This window comes from Colletotrichum jinshuiense, chromosome 1 (genome assembly GCF_051148585.1).
Source record: "Colletotrichum jinshuiense chromosome 1, complete sequence".
NCBI lineage: Eukaryota > Fungi > Ascomycota > Sordariomycetes > Glomerellales > Glomerellaceae > Colletotrichum > Colletotrichum jinshuiense.
This window is the reverse complement of record NC_139302.1, coordinates 3,048,306-3,065,707: the sequence shown is the minus strand read 5'-3', so window position 1 is coordinate 3,065,707 and position 17,402 is coordinate 3,048,306. Positions and strand designations below refer to the sequence as shown.

At 54.9% G+C, this 17,402-nt stretch overlaps 6 protein-coding genes across 6 annotated transcripts; 4 read left to right on the top strand and 2 right to left on the bottom strand.

Annotated features, from left to right (window-relative positions):
- Window positions 1–2,155: 2,155 nt before the first annotated feature.
- EsH8_I_000771 (uncharacterized protein) lies at window positions 2,156–4,515 on the top strand (the record flags this gene model as incomplete). Its single annotated transcript, XM_083268184.1, has 5 exons — window positions 2,156–2,227; window positions 2,302–2,517; window positions 2,590–2,693; window positions 3,086–4,291; window positions 4,341–4,515. 5 exons carry the CDS (start codon window positions 2,156–2,158, stop codon window positions 4,513–4,515), a joined length of 1,773 nt encoding a protein of 590 aa, XP_083118622.1.
- Window positions 4,516–7,106: 2,591 nt separating this feature from the next.
- EsH8_I_000770 (heme peroxidase) lies at window positions 7,107–8,304 on the top strand (the record flags this gene model as incomplete). The annotated part of the gene is made up of 3 exons (XM_083268183.1): window positions 7,107–7,599; window positions 7,653–8,026; window positions 8,086–8,304. 3 exons carry the CDS (start codon window positions 7,107–7,109, stop codon window positions 8,302–8,304), a joined length of 1,086 nt encoding a protein of 361 aa, XP_083118621.1.
- Window positions 8,305–9,406: 1,102 nt separating this feature from the next.
- On the bottom strand, window positions 9,407–10,381 carry EsH8_I_000769 (uncharacterized protein; the record flags this gene model as incomplete). The annotated part of the gene is made up of 1 exon (XM_083268182.1): window positions 9,407–10,381. The coding sequence occupies one exon, from the start codon at window positions 10,379–10,381 to the stop codon at window positions 9,407–9,409; it is 975 nt and encodes a 324-aa protein (XP_083118620.1).
- Window positions 10,382–10,920: 539 nt separating this feature from the next.
- Window positions 10,921–12,163, top strand: EsH8_I_000768 (bZIP transcription factor; the record flags this gene model as incomplete). Its single annotated transcript, XM_083268181.1, has 2 exons — window positions 10,921–11,074; window positions 11,148–12,163. The coding sequence occupies 2 exons, from the start codon at window positions 10,921–10,923 to the stop codon at window positions 12,161–12,163; spliced, it is 1,170 nt and encodes a 389-aa protein (XP_083118619.1).
- Window positions 12,164–12,743: 580 nt separating this feature from the next.
- On the top strand, window positions 12,744–13,706 carry EsH8_I_000767 (ATP11 protein-domain-containing protein; the record flags this gene model as incomplete). The annotated part of the gene is made up of 1 exon (XM_083268180.1): window positions 12,744–13,706. The coding sequence occupies one exon, from the start codon at window positions 12,744–12,746 to the stop codon at window positions 13,704–13,706; it is 963 nt and encodes a 320-aa protein (XP_083118618.1).
- A 684-nt stretch (window positions 13,707–14,390) lies between these two features.
- On the bottom strand, window positions 14,391–16,565 carry EsH8_I_000766 (Alpha/Beta hydrolase protein; the record flags this gene model as incomplete). Its single annotated transcript, XM_083268179.1, has 1 exon — window positions 14,391–16,565. One exon carries the CDS (start codon window positions 16,563–16,565, stop codon window positions 14,391–14,393), a length of 2,175 nt encoding a protein of 724 aa, XP_083118617.1.
- Window positions 16,566–17,402: the final 837 nt, after the last annotated feature.

The window sequence follows — 17,402 nt, the reverse complement described above, 5'->3', positions numbered from 1 at the left end:
AAACAAACATCTAACAAGCATCTAAACAAAACAAGAGATCTTATCATACAACCCCGGCTATTCCCTCATGTCTCTTAAATATTGGGTTCAGAGGAAACATTCCAGTATATGGCTACGAATAAGCTTTCACGTTGCACATCAGAACCAGCAGATACTGCCGAACAACGAATGAGAGTGCGCACGTGGTTCGGATGATGCCACATACATCAAGCGTCTCGGCTCCGTCAACATAAATACTAGTCTCCCAGAGTCACTGGGCCTACTTGGATTCAACCGCCGGGTTTGTTGCATATAGTGTACACATTATCACATCAAAGAGCACAGCTACTTGTGTCTATTATCTCCCGGCATCAAGAAAATGCTTAAGCACACCGAAGACACGCATGAATTCCCAACACGCTACCGCGTGTTCAAGGAAAGATTGCATCGGGTAGTCTACAGGCAATTGCTCCCCGGTGCCATTTCATGGGAATACTATAACGAGCCTCTCCGATCTGGCGATGATGCCCAAGTTAAGGTTATCGAAACATCTCGCTCTTGGGAAAGACAACCTTATTGGCGCGCATCCTTTCAACGGTCGCCTACAGTATTTCTGGCGCTTTCTGATGTACGGTTTCCGTATGTTGGAATTGACAGGCCAAGAAGAGATGTTTGGGATATTTACCCTCACAGCCCCGCCTGTACGGCCAAGAACGTGGACATACTGAGTGGACGTTTGATGGTGGCACAATTACAGATTTCGCGCCCAGTATCCGTAGACATCTCGTAGCAGGCGTGGGGCATCGGGTTGACGACGCACTCCATTTTTCCAGCAGCGTTTTCTGAACTTGCCCATTTTAGACTCCGGTACAGCAAAAGACCGGATTCGGTCAATGAACAGCAGCAATAGCAAAATAAAGTGCATGTTCACAGATATCAGTTCAACTCATCGCATTTTACAATGTGCTGAAGCACCAGTCTCGCAAGACATCAAACAGCCATACTTGGCCCGCTAACCGAACTGATAGATAATCGGCAGCTGTTTGAACTGCGCAGATGCTGCAGATCAAATAGGGGTAAATGCAGAGCTGCTAGATTAAAAGTGCTCCAGACTTGATCATGGGCATGAACGTAGTCTCCGAGCAGAGAGTGCGGGGGAAACATGAAAAAGGGGGAAATGATAAAGATGAGACGCGGAAAGATGGCCAAGCTGGGGGAATCCCATGCGAGGGTAAAAGGACAGTGTCAATGCTTGCGCAGACTAGGCTTCAGAAAATCAGTTGAGATCACGCTGCCACCTTGGGTGGTCAGTCATTCTCTTCCTATCATGTATTGTTTTGTAATCATCATAAGCCTTATTGTGAAGAAGAGAAAAAGAGAACGGAAAGGTTTTTCATGAATAGGACGTCAAATAGGCTCCACCGTTTGGCGGTCTGCTTACCTAAGACATACCGGCAAAAAAAATCACGACTTGACGTGGAGCGAGCGAAGTGACCAGACGATGGAGGCAGCTCCACACCTCTATGCCCATCAGGTGCAGAGATAGCAGGTTGGTTGATATGGTTAGGACGATCCACCCAACCCTTCGCTGCCTCCATGGGCAACTGATGCACGAAAAGCTCCTCCAAGCACCGCAGAGCAGGGTCTAGCTGCAAGTATGTACAAAGCGTACACTGTAAAGCTGGCTACAGAAGGTACCTACGGCCGCTGTACCGGCTGCCTCGTGCTCGTGCAGGCTGACTGCCGGCCACCTGATGTCTCCAAGCTTTGGCTGATCTCATTCGCTTCCGCGCGTCACTGATAAAGCACCAGGAGCAGGGATTCGCCTGTCAAGGTACATAGACTTTGAGTACCTCCACTTGCGCAGTGCCTTTCTCGCAGAACAGCACCTGCCCCAGCCCCATTTCCCATTACATGCAGCCCGAAGTACCTTACCTCAAGGTGCGGTGCCCGTTCATAAAAAAATCCAGCCCCCCCTTCCATTCGCGACCACGAAGCTTGACCCGGCCATCAACGACTCCTACGGCCACAGCCTTGATACTTGCAGTGCCCTCATTCTGCCATCTGCAATCCGTTTCTGCCCTCCGCCGCAGCTCATCACGGTCTTGCGCATTGCCAGCCCCTTCCTCAGCAGTAAACCCGTTCCGCCACTCGTTTTATCCAATTTACACCCACCATGTCCGATTTCGACAACTTCGGGAGCTCCGAAGAGGAGCACGCCGAGATCCAGAAGCTCCAAGCCGACGTGGTACGTGACTGCAACAGTGTCGCACTTGCTTTTTATTATCAATTGTACAATGGTTAACCTCTTCGCGCCGACAGGATGCCGATCCCGATAACTTCGAGACCTGGGAGAAGCTGGTTCGCGCCTGCGAAGGTTTGGAAGGCGGCTTGAACCGCAACTCCAGCCCCCAGGCCCTTGCGACTCTCCGCGATGCCTATGACCGCTTTCTTCTCAAGTTCCCTCTGCTTTTCGGCTACTGGAAGAAGTATGCCGACCTCGAGTTCAACATCGCTGGACCCGAGTCAGCCGAGATGGTGAGTCGTGTCGCATCGCGTCGCATTGCACTCCCTTGTTTCCGAGCTGGGCTGATGGCGCGATTCATTTAGGTCTATGAGCGAGGATGCGCCAGCATCACCAATTCTGTCGACTTGTGGACCGACTATTGCTCCTTCAAAATGGAGACCACTCACGTCCCACACCTCGTCAGGGAGTAAGTATTTGATGGTCGGCTTTCCTTCCCCTTAACATCACCATCACCACAGCATGCCTTACCGGCCGCTCAAGACCTCGATCGAGCGATGCATGGACTTCTTCCACCGTCTTTCAAGTATCCGTCGGTGAGAAATGCCAACAGCAGCCCCATTGTTGGGATGCCATCTCACGCTAGTAGTTACCAGGCTCTGCTGATTTCCACTTGACGATGACTGATCCGTTCTCCCGCTTCACGTCGCATCTCCACCATACCGCTCTCATTGGAATGCTTTGGACTTGGATTCGCCAGTTGATTTCACCTGATACCCCTTCCTGTATATCCCGCCTCCCCCATAAACCTGATCACTCCCCTCCCCCCGCCGTTGGCCGTGTATTGACCATCTGCTTCAGGCTTTTCGAACGCGGCGCGACCTGTGTCGGCCTAGACTTTCTCGCCCACCCCTTTTGGGACAAGTACATCGAGTATGAAGAGCGACAGGAGGCCCAAGACAAGATCTTCGCCATTCTTTCCCGCGTCATTCATATCCCAATGCACCAGTATGCCCGGTACTTTGAGCGATTCCGCCAACTGTCCCACAGCCGCCCAATCAGCGAGTTGGTCCCCGCGGAGACATTGGACAGATTCCGAGCCGAGGTTGAGGCAGAGAGTGCACAGTTTGCCGGTGTGCAGCGGACAGAACTAGAGGTTGAGCGCGACATTCGCACCAAGATCGACGCCATGTACTATGAATACTTTACTCAGACTCAAGCCGAGACCAACAAGCGATGGACTTACGAATCTGAGATGAAGCGACCTTACTTCCACGTTACAGAGCTCGAGAACTCGCAGCTTGCCAACTGGCGCAAATATCTCGACTTTGAAGAGTCTGAAGGAAACGTCACACGTATCATCTTCCTCTATGAGCGATGCTTGGTTACATGCGCTTTTTACGATGAGTTCTGGTTTCGGTACGCCCGATGGATGTCTGCGCAGGAAGGCAAAGAGGAAGAGGTTAGGATCATCTACCAACGGGCTTCCACCATGTTTGTGCCCATTAGCCGACCGGGCATAAGGCTGCAGTTCGCCTACTTCGAGGAGAGCTGTGGACGCATCGACATTGCGAGGGACATCCACGCAGCCATTCTCATGAAGCTTCCCGATTGCATCGAGGCTATCACCTCGTGGGCCCACCTCCAGCGTCGCCAGAGCGGGCTGGATGCGGCTATTGAGGTGTTCAAGGCGCAGATTGACTCTCCACAAGTGGATATTTTTACCAAGGCGGCTCTGGTCACTGAATGGGCCTTCTTCCTGTGGAAGGTCAAGGGCTCAGTCGAAGAAGCGCGCAGCGTATTCCTCAAGAATGTACAATGGTATGCCGACAGCCGTGTCTTCTGGGACAAGTGGTTCGAGTTCGAGTTGCAGCAGGCTACGAGCACGGAAGTGGAGGATCAGCATAGCGATCGCTTGAAGCAGATCTTTGACGAACTTCGTACCAAGAGCCGACTATCAGCTTCGACAAAGAAGGAGTTGTATCAAATTTACCTGTCGTACCTACAGCAGCGGGGTGGCAAGGACGCCATGAAGCAGTTTTTGGCCATTGACAGGGAGATTTACGGGTAAGTCACCATCTAGCAATGCTTAAATGGCGCTAACAAGATTCGACAGACCAAGTTCAATTTCTGTGCTGACCAAAGCCAATTCTGCCGGGAAAGAAAATGGAGTTGCTGGAGCCGAGATGGATGAAGCAACAAGACACCGAGCTGAGGCCAGGTACCTCAGGTACTACGAGCTTCAGGGCGAACCGGACGTCGAAGGCCAAGGAACTGCGCTGTTTAACTAAGCAAATGCCCAATCTATTGGTTGCGTTTCTCCTCCTGCTTCAGGAGATCCCGGCACCTCGGCAGTGCTTTGGAAGCTACTCCTCGACTATCTTGTACTATACGACCCAGTTTGACGACAGAATATGCGCGGGTGGGCTAGCCTCGGGGAAATTGTATTGTATGCAGTGATTATGAGATGGTCTAGATGGAAACCGTGTCGTCCACACGGATAGACCATGGCCAGAGGGGGGGGTTGCTTCGAGCACGAGTCAATAGGACTCCTGCTCTCACATTTGCGATTCGATCATCGACGCAATGAAATAATAGCACAAGCATAGTTGAATTCAAGTTGTAAATGAAAAGGGGAAAGAAAGGGGGGTTCTGTTGCAGTGTTATAACATCATGGCAGATCGTGACTGGGTTCTTGTAACGTGATCATGGTAAATCTCGGCTGCCTGTGAAAGAGCGGCGCAGGTACGGGCAGCACCGTCGATGAAGCCCGGGAGTCGCCGAGGTTCCCGAAATGGCTCCGCGGGGAAGGGCAAGGATTGATGATGCCGGCCTTGGCAGCATTAGGATTGGAAACGGTCCAGAAAATGTAATGGTAAACGAGTGCACGCGAAGAAGCACGTGTGACGAATGTGAGGTTGTATTTAAACTCTTCCTCTGGTGCACATGCGATAGGCGTAAGACGTCAGCAAGCCACATATGCACAGTACGGGCAGCAACACAGACAGACACGCCGGAGGCTCGAACCATAATGATGGCTGCTTACTAAAGCAATAGCTAGGGGGTGAAAGTTTCTAGGAAGTTTTTGCCCGTTTGGGATTCTCACGAGGCTAAGGGTTGAGGTCTCATCCGATGAGATGCATATTTTTTCCTACTTTTTCTTCCAAGGATTCCTTCGGAGGGGAACCCGCAGACAGTCAGTTGCCTTGTCTTTCGAATCGGAACGAGGGGAGGAAAGTTTCCGAGAGGCTCTCATAATTGTGCCGTTCGGCCGTTGCCTGGTCTGCACATGGTATGAGCTAGGAGAGGGAGCATCCGAACTGGCGGGAAATGGAGTGTGTTGGGAGGGGGGGGAGGTGCAATTGCAGGCAGCTGTGGATGGCGACAACGGCATGCCTCTGGGCGTCATTGAGGGTCCGATGCAAGACCCGAATAGCCGAGTGTATGGCGGAAGGTACGGCCACGCGTAGACGGGCTGGATTGACACAATTGCCCAGGGCGAGGGTTTCTACACTAACTCTGAGGTGCGACGGCCCGAGAGCAAAGGCCGAGGCTTCTGGCGAGGCGGGTGGCGGCCGAGGCCGAGTCAGCTAGTACCGAGTCTGACTTTTCATTCTGGCGTAAACACATTCACCATCGAAAACGGTACAAAAAGTTACAAATTGGGATTCCAGCCAGTTTCCCCGATAGTCTGTTCCTCCCCGGCCCCATCCTACATCGGCTTCTGGGGGCTGACTCAACGATGGAGAACTGGGACCCGGGAGATGTATTACAAATACTGCTGGATGAAAGGCAACGTATCTGCGGTCAGCGGGGCCAGACATCGGTAAACTAGCCGAGCAACTGGGAACACCCAAATGTCATTTGGCAACGTGGAGAGAGTGTGTCGTCAACGACAAGTCCTAAATACCGAGCTTTGTCGTGTTCTAAAATTGACTCATTCACTTGGGGAACGCGTCCCTCGGAGATGCTCAGTCGAGGGTACACCCTACATTATGGTAACAACTTTTTTCTGAGCCGAAATAAATCATGCAGTGGGAGCAAGCCATACGGCATGTGTCAGCTTTCGCAGCCCTCTCGGGCTCCTATCATGTAGCGCAAGGTACATTGGCTCGTCCTGGGCCTTATCTCTTACAGATACGGCGGCACCGGGGACCGGCACGTTTCGAACGTCGATATCAATCCCTAGCGTGCTATGTACGCTCGCCAGCCCCATTGCATACGGAACGTGGGAACGTAGCAAAGCTCACACACATGGCAACCGCGCACACCTGCCCCTCCGTCACCAGGCGAGCGCGAGATGGAACGGGCTCCACAGTGAAGCCAGCAAACGTAAACGGGAGCCCACATCGCGAACCGTCCACGTCCACGATCCTTGCAAGCAGGCCCCCCGGAACAAAAAGAAGTGGCACCTGGGACACCCCACCCCCCGGTCCAGCCTGGGAGCTCCTGCTGCTGGCCACTCAGAGGCCACCAATTTCTCATTTCACAGGTCCCCTCCCTCGGTCCCTAGCGCAAACCACCCCCCCCTCAAAGGACTGACTCTAGTGTAGGCCAGGCAGGGTACGAAGGTATTTCTCAAACGCCCCCGGGGCAACGAACATTCGAGATTTATTTGCTGGCCGCTCCCTTTCCCGCTCCTCCCCAAAGCTTCTTCTCTTCCTCAGTATCGCCATTGTGATTGTGAATTTCCTTGAAACTCCATAACCAGATCACGAAAGCTCCAGCAAGGTTAGTAACTACCCTCCGCCATCTCTACCTCAGCTTATACATCATACTTCTTGTTGAGCTGCTGTTATCTTTGCCCTTCACCGATAACACCTCTCCCTCTCCCCGACACCACACCACAAAACACCTTTTCTAACAACCTATGACCAAACAGATGGCCGCTTCCACTAGACAATTCGCCCGCGCGGCGCTGAGAACCTCCACCAGAACCGCTTTCGCCGGCGCCCCTCGCCAGGCTTTCCGCCAGCAGGGCCGTCGCTTCTACTCCTCAGAGCCCGCCAAGTCCGGCAGCTCGACCTGGCTCTGGCTGTCTGGTCTGGGCGTGGCCGCTGCCGGCGGTGCTTACTTCTACACCAAGGAGGGTGGCGTCTCGGCCGGGTCGACCCCTAAGATTGTCAACCCTACCAAGGCCGACTACGAGAAGGTGTACAAGGTCATCGCCGACCGCCTCGAGGAGAACGACCAGTACGATGACGGCAGCTATGGCCCCGTCCTCGTCCGTCTGGCCTGGCACGCCTCCGGCACCTTCGACAAGGAGACCGGCACTGGTGGCAGCAACGGTGCTACCATGCGTTTCTCCCCCGAAGCCGACCACGGTGCCAACGCCGGCCTGAAGGCTGCCCGTGACTTCCTCGAGCCTGTTAAGCGTAAGTAGAACAGCTCTGCTGTCAATGAACGCACCTCGCTAACTCTTTCGCAGAGCAATTCCCCTGGATCAGCTACTCTGACCTCTGGATCCTTGGTGGTGTTGCCGCTATTCAGGAGATGCAGGGTCCCGTCATCCCCTACCGCCCTGGCCGCAAGGACGGCGAGGTCGCCGCCTGCACCCCTGATGGCCGTCTCCCCGACGCCTCCAAGCGCGAGAAGCACCTCCGTGACATCTTCTACCGCATGGGCTTCAACGACCAGGAGATCGTTGCCCTGTCCGGTGCCCACGCTCTGGGCCGCTGCCATACCGACCGCTCCGGTTTCACCGGTCCTTGGACCTTCTCCCCCACTGTCCTGACCAACGACTACTACAAGCTACTCCTCGGCGAGAAGTGGCAATGGAAGAAGTGGGATGGGCCCGCCCAGGTAAGCTTCGCTGATTGACGAACGTGACGAATGGACACCGTGCTAACGATAGCCTGCAGTACGAGGACAAGAGCACCAAGACCCTGATGATGCTGCCCGCCGACTATGCCCTGATCCAGGACAAGACCTTCAAGAAGTACGTTGAGCAGTACGCCAATGACAACGACGCCTTTTTCAAGGACTTCTCCAACGTCATCGTCAAGCTGTTCGAGCTCGGAGTTCCTTTCTCCCAGGGCAGCGAGGAGCGCTGGACCTTCAAGCCCACTTGGCAGGACTAAACAGTCACTTCAACGAAGTGGCTGTAAAGATGGCGGTTGGAGTTTGGAGACAGAGAGTGAATCAAGCCCGGGGAGAGGTATAGACATAGATGAGAGATATCCGCGCGAACAGCGTACTGAGAGAGAGGATGATACTGAGCGGCGGCGAGATGCCCCAGCTGGTTAGAGCGATGCGACTACCGTATAGTCCACTCCTGGACATGTTTCTATAGTGTTGTTTATATGCATAGTTCCTGTACAACGTCAACAAGAACTTTGAAAGGCCTGCCGTTACTGTCTGCTGCCAGTCGTGATCATCCCGCGGAGACGTAAATGAAGTGATTCAGGTGGCATGAAGTTAAAATAAAGATGGGACGAGGGAAGTCGGTTCGGATTGTCTGCACTAGTATTAACAACCCCAGCACAGCCGTTTCCCCTCACCACTTCCCGCGTCTCCCGCGCACGGCAAGCGTCGCACACTCCTTTTGCAGGTCCCAGAAGGACGGGCCTGTTCGTTGCGTCATTTGCGGTCTGGAGCGAGGGTGGTGTGGCCAATCCCAGCGCCTTGATAGCTAGCCACTATCACCATCTCACCCTAGTGTTGGCCCCCCCGGACGGAGAACATGGGCTTTCCCCCGCATTTCTGACCTCTCCATGGGGGAGGAGAGGGGAAGGGTCTCGCATTCTGTTTGCATCTCCTGGCCTCGATATCTTGGATAATGGTCTAATCAAGAAGCGTGGCAGACGATGCTGACAGTGACATACCCCTCTTCTGAACTTGTTTCAGTCCTGCACTATTCTGGCGACGAGACGTGACGCATCAGCAGAAGCAGTCTCATCGCAAGACCGAGAGGTCTCTCAACCAGATTTATATATATTAATAAGATACCAATTAGAACAAGATGAGATGGTAGCGGGAAGACGTGGTCGATGTAATGTGGCCTCGTCTCCCCCTATAGTAGAAACTTGAGTAGGGTGTTTATATCCGGGCAGCTCCCCCGTCATCGATCAGCGTCATCACTTCCCCGGGCGTAGAAGATGGCTAACCCCCCAACAGCTCACAAGATTAAATCGGACGGAGAGAACCATCTCCTTGGGACCCCGTCACCCCCAAACAGCTCGATCATCCAAAAATCTTCCTGACTCCACTCACGTACCTCTCATCAATCTCATCGAACCCTTCCCCCTCAAAAGACGGCCCGGCAAACCTCAGATCCATCGCCGCCGCCGCACCCCCATGGGCGTCCGGGCCGACAAAGTACCGCAGCTTGTCCGATTTTCCGTCAGTGGCGGCCTCGAAGATGCGCTCCGCAACGCGGGACGCCGGGGTCATGGCGCTGATGGCGGCAGGGTTGCTCGCAAGGGCCTGGAACATCTGCATCTGGCGCCCCACGAGGGCCTCGTAGTCCGCCCTGGCCTGAGCGCCGACGTTCGCCGCGGCCTCGTTGTCCTGCGCGAAGAGGGGACCCATCGCCTCGAGATTCCGGCCGAAGGTCGTCCCGATGATGATGCCGTGGGGGACGACGAGCTTCGCAGACACGGGGGACGACAGCGCCGAGAGCTCGTACATGAGGGACTCGGTTAGCATGTCGAGGGCGGCCTTAGACGCGGTGTAGAGAGAGGCCAGGGGGAAACCGAAGTACGGTCCGCCGGAGGAGACGTTGATTATTGTCGGCTGCCGGGGGCGCTCGGCGCCGTCGTCCTTGCTGGAGGCGGCGGGCGGTGTCTGTGCGAGGAAGAGCTTGATGAGCTGGATCGGCCCGAACACGTTCGCGGCGAACTGATTCTGGACTGCGGGGGCGGAGATGAGCTCGAGGGGTCCGTATTGTCCGTAACCTGCGTTGTTGACGAGGACGTCGATGCGGCCGAAGCGGGATAGGGCCGAGGAGACGGCGGAGTCGATAGATTCCGGGGAAAGAAGGTCCATTGGTAGGACTAGGAGAGCGGACGGGTACTGGGAGAGGAGTTCCTGAAGTTCTGGAGAGGAGGATGGGTTGCGGGCGGTGGCGGCGACCGAAAAGCCCTGGGCAAGAAAGAGGCGGGCTGTCGCGAGGCCTACACCGGCGTTGGCACCTGTGATGAAGACCGTACCGGGCATTGTGGATGAGGTGGCTATGTAGCTTGAAGGGTAAATAGAGGTAAGAGTTCAAAGTTCACTTAGGTCTTGTATCTTGATGAGGCGGATGATGCTGTCTGATCTGTGTCGAACAGAGTCGGTCTATTCGAACGAGTCTCCCATTATATATATCCACTCGAAAGCCATCGTTTCTCTCCATCATCGACGTGTAAGTCAACGTACACCTCATCGTGGCTTACTTGAGCCGTTGTCGGGGCTTGTAGATACTGTAGCCGGGGACAGGTGAGAAAACAAGAAGGGTCTTTCATCTACAGAACCCATATGCCGGATGCAAGAGTACCAGTTCTAAGCCAGAGCTACCCCCCCCTGACGATGGCTTACTATTGCCCCACATTTATCCTTATTGGGACACTGCACCTGCATACGTAGGGGTTAGGCAGTGGGCGGGGGAGAGTAAGCCATGGATGGCTTACTTCAGCCATTGCCTTTCTCGCGATCACTGGCTGACGAACGTGGCATCGTGCTCAGCTTGAATTTGACTGGAAACGGGAACAGCCGAGATGTTGGGACCAAGCGAATCGTCGTCTACGTCGAGCTCAGAAGGGACCCGAACCCCGGCCCCGCTGTCGATTACGGCAGCCGCCGTGCACAAGGCCCCGCGCCGGGACCCAGAGAAGCGGCGGTTGCAGAACAGGCAGGCGCAGAAAGCGTACAGTAAGTAGAAAATGCGGGCGGTCCAGGGTTGCAAAGGGGAAGTAACGAGGCTTACTCTTATGCTATTACACAGGGGACCGGCAAAGGCAAAAGATGCGTCTCCTAGAAGCACAAGTGACGCAACATCGACCACCACCAACGCCGCAGCCTTCATTGAGCGCGGCAGGCGACTACCACCTTGACGTAGAGAATTTCCTCTGCGGGGATCTAGATATAACCCTAGGAAGTACCAGTGCCATTGACGGATTTTCTCTGGTCCCGTTCTCCACGACACAGGTACAGGACGGTGCTTGGACCCCAAACATATGGGATTGGGACATGTCTTTTCCATCTCAAACTGTAGTCGCGGGGGAAGCCGACGACGTGATCGAGGTTCCGCGATCCCGCGCCCCGCCCCAAGGGCCCCGGTTCTCGATGATACACTGTTCCTGCAGGGAAGACCACGAACCAAAGGTGTTCTACAGCGCCGGCGTTATCGGTGCTAGCGTCAGTGTCATGCCGAACCCGACCACCGTCCTCTCCCACCAACGAGCCATGGCGCTTCCCGACGTGTATGCCAACACAATCCGGATTCCCCAGCTCTGCGTTGTCGAAGCATTTCTGGCAAACTGCCTGGTTTTAGGAATCACGGAGCACATGTATTTCGATGACGATTCCGAGTCGCCGTTTTACCGCGCACACCTTGATGGCTCTGCTGATGGCGGGGAGGCTGTCGTTGCTTCGGTGCAGAGTACTTTCCGCACGATCAAGTACGACCTTCGCCCCACCAAGTTACAGATTACAACGAGCCACCACCCAAGCGTTGACTTGTTTCCCTTTCCATCGACAAGGAAGCGGCTGATGGAGGTGGGGCATGAGATTGATGTGGACGAGTTCTGCATCGACGCTCTCGAGGGACTGCGGTGTTGGGGAGGGCTCAGGGTGTCGAAAGGTGATGGAGCGGGGGTAGGAAGCGGTGCGCCGTGGGATATGAGGAGCTGGGAGGCGACGCCGTGGTTCTTGAAGAAGTGGGAGTATGTGCTTGGGGATGAGGAGGGTGAGGTGGGCAGAGCTTCGGCGTGGTGGAGGAGTATGAGGGGTGAGGACTAACACGAAGCATTTGAGCGTATGTAAAGGCTTCTTGGTCGCCACTTGGCCCTGAGGCTTTTTTTCTTTTTTGCTTTTTTCCAAGAACAACGCCGATCTAGGGCTAATTAGACGATGATAACATGACGAAAGCAACGCAAAAGGAGGCAAAGAGGCGATTGCAGTTCTTTTATGAGAGTTGAGCGAAGGCTGAATATACGCATGGCGTTCGAGATGAGAGACAATTGTCTATTCTGGCCAGCCTCAGGATGCGCAAAGAATAAAATCATCCAGGCTACTTTCGGGCATTGAACTGGACTTATTGTGACCACATCCCGACCGCTAGATTTAAATTGCCTGAAAACATTTACCACCAAAGTTGATCTGTGGTCGGCATTTTGGCCGCGCCGATAACCGGCCCCACCGTTCGGGGCCCCACATGAGCTTTTCAATTGAAGACGCTGCATGTCTGAATGACATTTCTGAAGATTCTCATTTTCTATTCATCTCCAAATCACCACATCCACCACCACCGCCCGCCCACCCTTCAATTTGTCCGAGAAAAACAGAGTTGCCGGAAGAGCACACACCACACCTCTGCAAAATGGCGTCCTGCCGCATCCCCGCCCTCAGACACCTCGTCACCTCCTCGGGGCGCGCCTTCCGCGCCTCGAACCAGCGCCGCTGGGCCCAGGTCCACGACGTGCGCTTCCTCGCCACGACCCAGCAGCCCCGTGCCGTCGTCGAAAAGTACCGTGCCAAACTCGAGCAGAAGGCGCGCCAGGAGGGTGTCTCCAACATTGACGAGCTCAAAGCCGCATACGCCGAAAAGATCCAGGAGCAGAAGAAGAAGGACGCCATCTCGGTGCCCGGGCTGGAGCACCTCCTCAACGACGAGCCCGCGCCGACGTCGAAGCCCTCAACAATAAGCACAAGCGATGGCGCAACCACGACGAACGCCTCCCAGCAACCACCGGTCCCCAGCTCGTCGGGCAATGGTGTTAAGCCGCTCGACGAGATTCTCGACCTCCCCAAGGCGCGCGAGCTCCCCGACAAGGAACTCACGGCAATCTGGCGCCTCCGCCACGCTTCCGACCCGACATCCCTCTGCGCCGTAATCCCCGCCTCGGTATACCGCTCGATGGAGTCCCTCGCGAAGCAGAACCCGCAGTTCATCCTCCCCGTGCCGCACGAGGAGCAAGGCGCCGAGATCCATTTCCTGCAGTGGGTGTTCGACCCCGCGTCCAAGACGGCGACGGTCATGTTCACGCAGCTGGCCGAGTTCAAGGCCCGGGGCGAGTACGCACAGCCGCACACCACCATCACGCACCACACTGATCTCGCGGACGAGAGGGGGCTGGTGCTGATGCAGGGCAAGGTGTTGGAGGACAGGGGCGTCAAGACGGCGCATGCGCAGTGGCTTGTTCTGTGCCTGCAGAGATTCTACGGCGAGTCCGAGGGGAAGGAGAGGGCGGAGGAGCGGAAGAGGCTGTTGGAATGGTTCCGGAACGGCGATGAGAGGTTCAGCGTCGAGAAGTTGATGGAGGAGGCGGAGAGGATTGGTTGATCTGATGGTGGAGATACCGAGAGGGGGCTAGGCATTTGATGCTTGATTGCAAGATAGAAGGCATTTTGAGGAAGCACGCATGCGCGTGTAGCGCTCTCTCAGGACATGGCCGAGGCGCCCTGTCCCATGCTGCCCCAACTACGCGAGATGTGAAAGGCATAGTCCTTGAGCCTCGGGCACGAAGCGTGTGTACAAACGACCCTGTAGATGTAAAATAAGACATACCTACCACGAATTGTGATCTCTACCCTTCCACTCACCCTCCATAAGTCCTAAGTTACTCACATGGTGGTGCGCATGTTATTTTCCCTTGGCCAGCAGAGCCAGTCGTTTGGGTTAGACCGTCCAGCTTCGGGATGAAATATCTGTTAGGCACCCCGTAGCACGAGCGCCAGGTAGTTCGGCAATTCAAATGTATTGTCTAGTCTTGTGTATACGTTTGTATCCTTCAGAGCCAAGCCCCATCCGCATTTATACTCAATCATTACCATTATGCGAAGGTATGCCGTGCCTTTTGTCCCCAATAATCCAACGCAATAGCGAACCCTATTACTCCTTCGCGATGCTGGGAATACAATGCATGTCCATCGCCACAGAAATATACGAATTTTGCATCCCTCCCTCGCCGTTTATGTTCATCGCGGTAATATCCAAAAGCCGTCGTAACAGGACAGTGATGGACTTCTAGTCGGTATCATCGCTGCTGGACTGGTTCTCCTCCACGTCCCCGTTCGCCACCTCTCTGACCGGCGGCACCCATTGCTCGACATTCTCGCATCCCTTGGGGACTCGGCACTTGTCCCGCGCGTTGCAAGTCTTCCAGAGCACCTCCCGAACCTCCGTGAATACCTGCTCGGGGGCATCGATGGCCCAGATGACGTCGAGATGCTCGTACTCGGGGATGACCTTGCTGTGCATCACGTTGACGTGCGGCTCACGGCCCGTCGCGAACCTCCGTAGCAGTTTCCTGCCGTCGACGAGGTCGTCGTTCCCGGCGACCCAGAGGGCGAAGGGAGGCACTTGCTCGTTGTACCACGCCGTGGATCCCTTGGGTTTCCGGATTTGCTCGTCCAGAGTCCGCTGGGACATCATGCCATCGGCATCGTCGGCCCTGAGAGTATGCGAGTCGTTTCCATTGATGTGGTCTTCCTTCTCCTCGGCGCGAACATCCTCCTTTGTGGAGAGGATGCACTTGTGCCTCGCGAAGCATTCTCTGCCGAGCCACCAGCGCATGGATTCTGCGCTGACGTATACGGGCGCAAACTGGAACATGCGATCTCTGAGGCCTCGGTCCCACCTCGTGTCCGTCCAGTCGAACAAGAAAGAGAAGACCTTGTAGCCGAGCCACCCATAGACCTTGGCATGGAGCAGCTGGTGCATCTGCATCATAAAGGGGATGAAGGCGTGGATGCCGAACATCAACCGGAACATGCCCGGCGTGATGATCCTCATGAACTTAAAGTACATCTTTCCGATCAACGGTCCGGCGTAGGCAGCCGGCGCCAGAGCACAGAAGACAGTCAGCTTCTCGCCCAGTTCTGGTCGTTGTTCCTTTGCCAGCGCCACGAGCGTCTGGGTCGTACCCTGCGAGTGGCAGATCAACCCGATCTTCTCGAATCCGGTCTCGTAGAGGACCCGCGAAGTGAGCGCAGGCAAATCGAAAACACCCATCTGTCGTATGTTCCAGCACCACATTCGGGGATCATTGTACTTCAACGAGGTGTGCTTGGGTTTGAAGCCGCATCGATTGTTGCCAAGCCACACGTCGTAGCCAGACTTGCACAAGTAGAATGCAAGCGAGTTCTCGTCATTGGTGCAGTATGCGCCAGAGCTCTGCAGAAGACCGTGTATAAGCAAAACGGGGAACTTGCGCTTCTGGCTGGGGTCCTTGAGCTTGTTCTTCGAGGCCGTGAAAATGTCGGGTCCTCTGTCCGATCTGTCGTCTTCGCTCATCCTCGTATATTCCTTGGGGTCGTAGACGTGCCACAGTTCAATTAAAAACCCGTCTTCGGTTTGGACCGTGATTTCTTCGACGTCCAAGCCAACGCGACGGGCGTAGTAACCGGTGTCGCAGACGATTGGGTCGGGGCCGCCTTCCGTAGGAACGAAATCACCAGCGAGCTCCTTGTCTTTCTCTATTCTATCGCCGGACTTTCTGCGCCTCCATTCTTTGTCCTGCTCTCTACGCATATTCTCCCTGCGTTTCTCTTCTTCGAAAAATGGCCGCTTCTTGTCGGGGTTCCGAAGGGTCAGACGGTAGAGTATTCTCATACATAATGGCGGTATGCTGGTAAAGAGTGCGCCTAGTACAATTACTCCAAGAAAGGCCAGGCTGAGAAAAAATGCCGATATGCGAAAAGTTAAGCATTGAAGGTTGCGAAGCAACGACGGCGGCCCATAGAGAGGCAAAGGTGGGAACAGCGGGTTGGTATGCGATGGCGGCGTTTGTCGACGGAGGGAGCTCTCTTCAGCGGATGTTCCGTTTGGATCTGCCGGCAGCGAGACGACCCTTTCTTGCCTATTAGAGCTCTCGCCAGCATCGCCGATCTCTTCTTCCGTGTCGCTCCCCTGCTTGATTTTGACCACAGCAGGACCATCTTGGAGTTCTTCTTTGAGAATGTTGAGTTTGTGCGCCTCTTGGAGCGGGACTCCCGGAAGCCTGTTGCCCTCCGAAGTGACTATGATGGGGTCTTGGGGTGTAACGAAGCGGGCTTCGGCAGCGACCTCTGAGTCGCTGCTCTCATGGTTCTGCAACGACAGCTTCTGGGCTTGCTGAGCAAACTCGACGGCAGCGTGTACAACGCCATTGTTGCGTACTCGGTCTCGGTTGCGGTCCGGGGAGTCGGAAAAGTTACCCATGTCTTTGCGGTAGCAGTCTCAGTCGCGAGAAGTCGTGTCAGCGTCGCAAATGGCATGAAATCTCGTGCTACGCAGGGATTTGGGCGCTGACAAGGGGAGATTGTTCGCGTTCCTTCGTGCGACTGAAAGAATATGCGAGGTAAAGTAGAGAAGTAAAGAATTGGGGTGGAAAATTGGTTTCTCAAATGTCCCTTCCACAGCCACTGATGGCATGAGCAGGCATCATGGAGGTGTAGGTGGTCCAAGGCAGGGGAGCATAGCGTAGATCCGGGACGAAGAAGGGGGAGGGGTGGGAGAGTAAATTGGGGATGTAAGGATATGGCACACCAATACTTTTAGTTCGAGAGCAGCGAGGAGGAGGAGGTTGGCGGATGAATGAAACGGGAGAGGCGAACTTGGGACTGACAAAGATAAGAGAGGTACAGAATTGAAAAGTCGGACGTTAACCTATGCGCTCGTGTGGCCAATGCAAAGATCATGGCCAACCGGTCTCACCGCAAGAATCCTGGTATGATGATGCCTAGATTCCAGATTCCAACAATGCGTTCTGGTAGCAGCCGTCTCAAGTGACAATGCTACCACCTCAAAACACAGCACAACACAGAGTCAAACCCCAAAGAAAAAACAAAGACCCACGAGGTCCAGCCGCCGCGATTAGAACCTATGTTTGACCCCTTTTGATTCCCTGTAATTTTGCGCGACAGCGCATTGAGGCGTCGTAGAAGCCCGGACCAATTGCAGCCGGGCTATGGTATCGCTATTGTTAAGCCAGTGGGTGGCTTGCGCCGGGGGTGAGCCCCGCTTGCGTCATCGCGGTGTGTTGCTCGGAGCATTTGC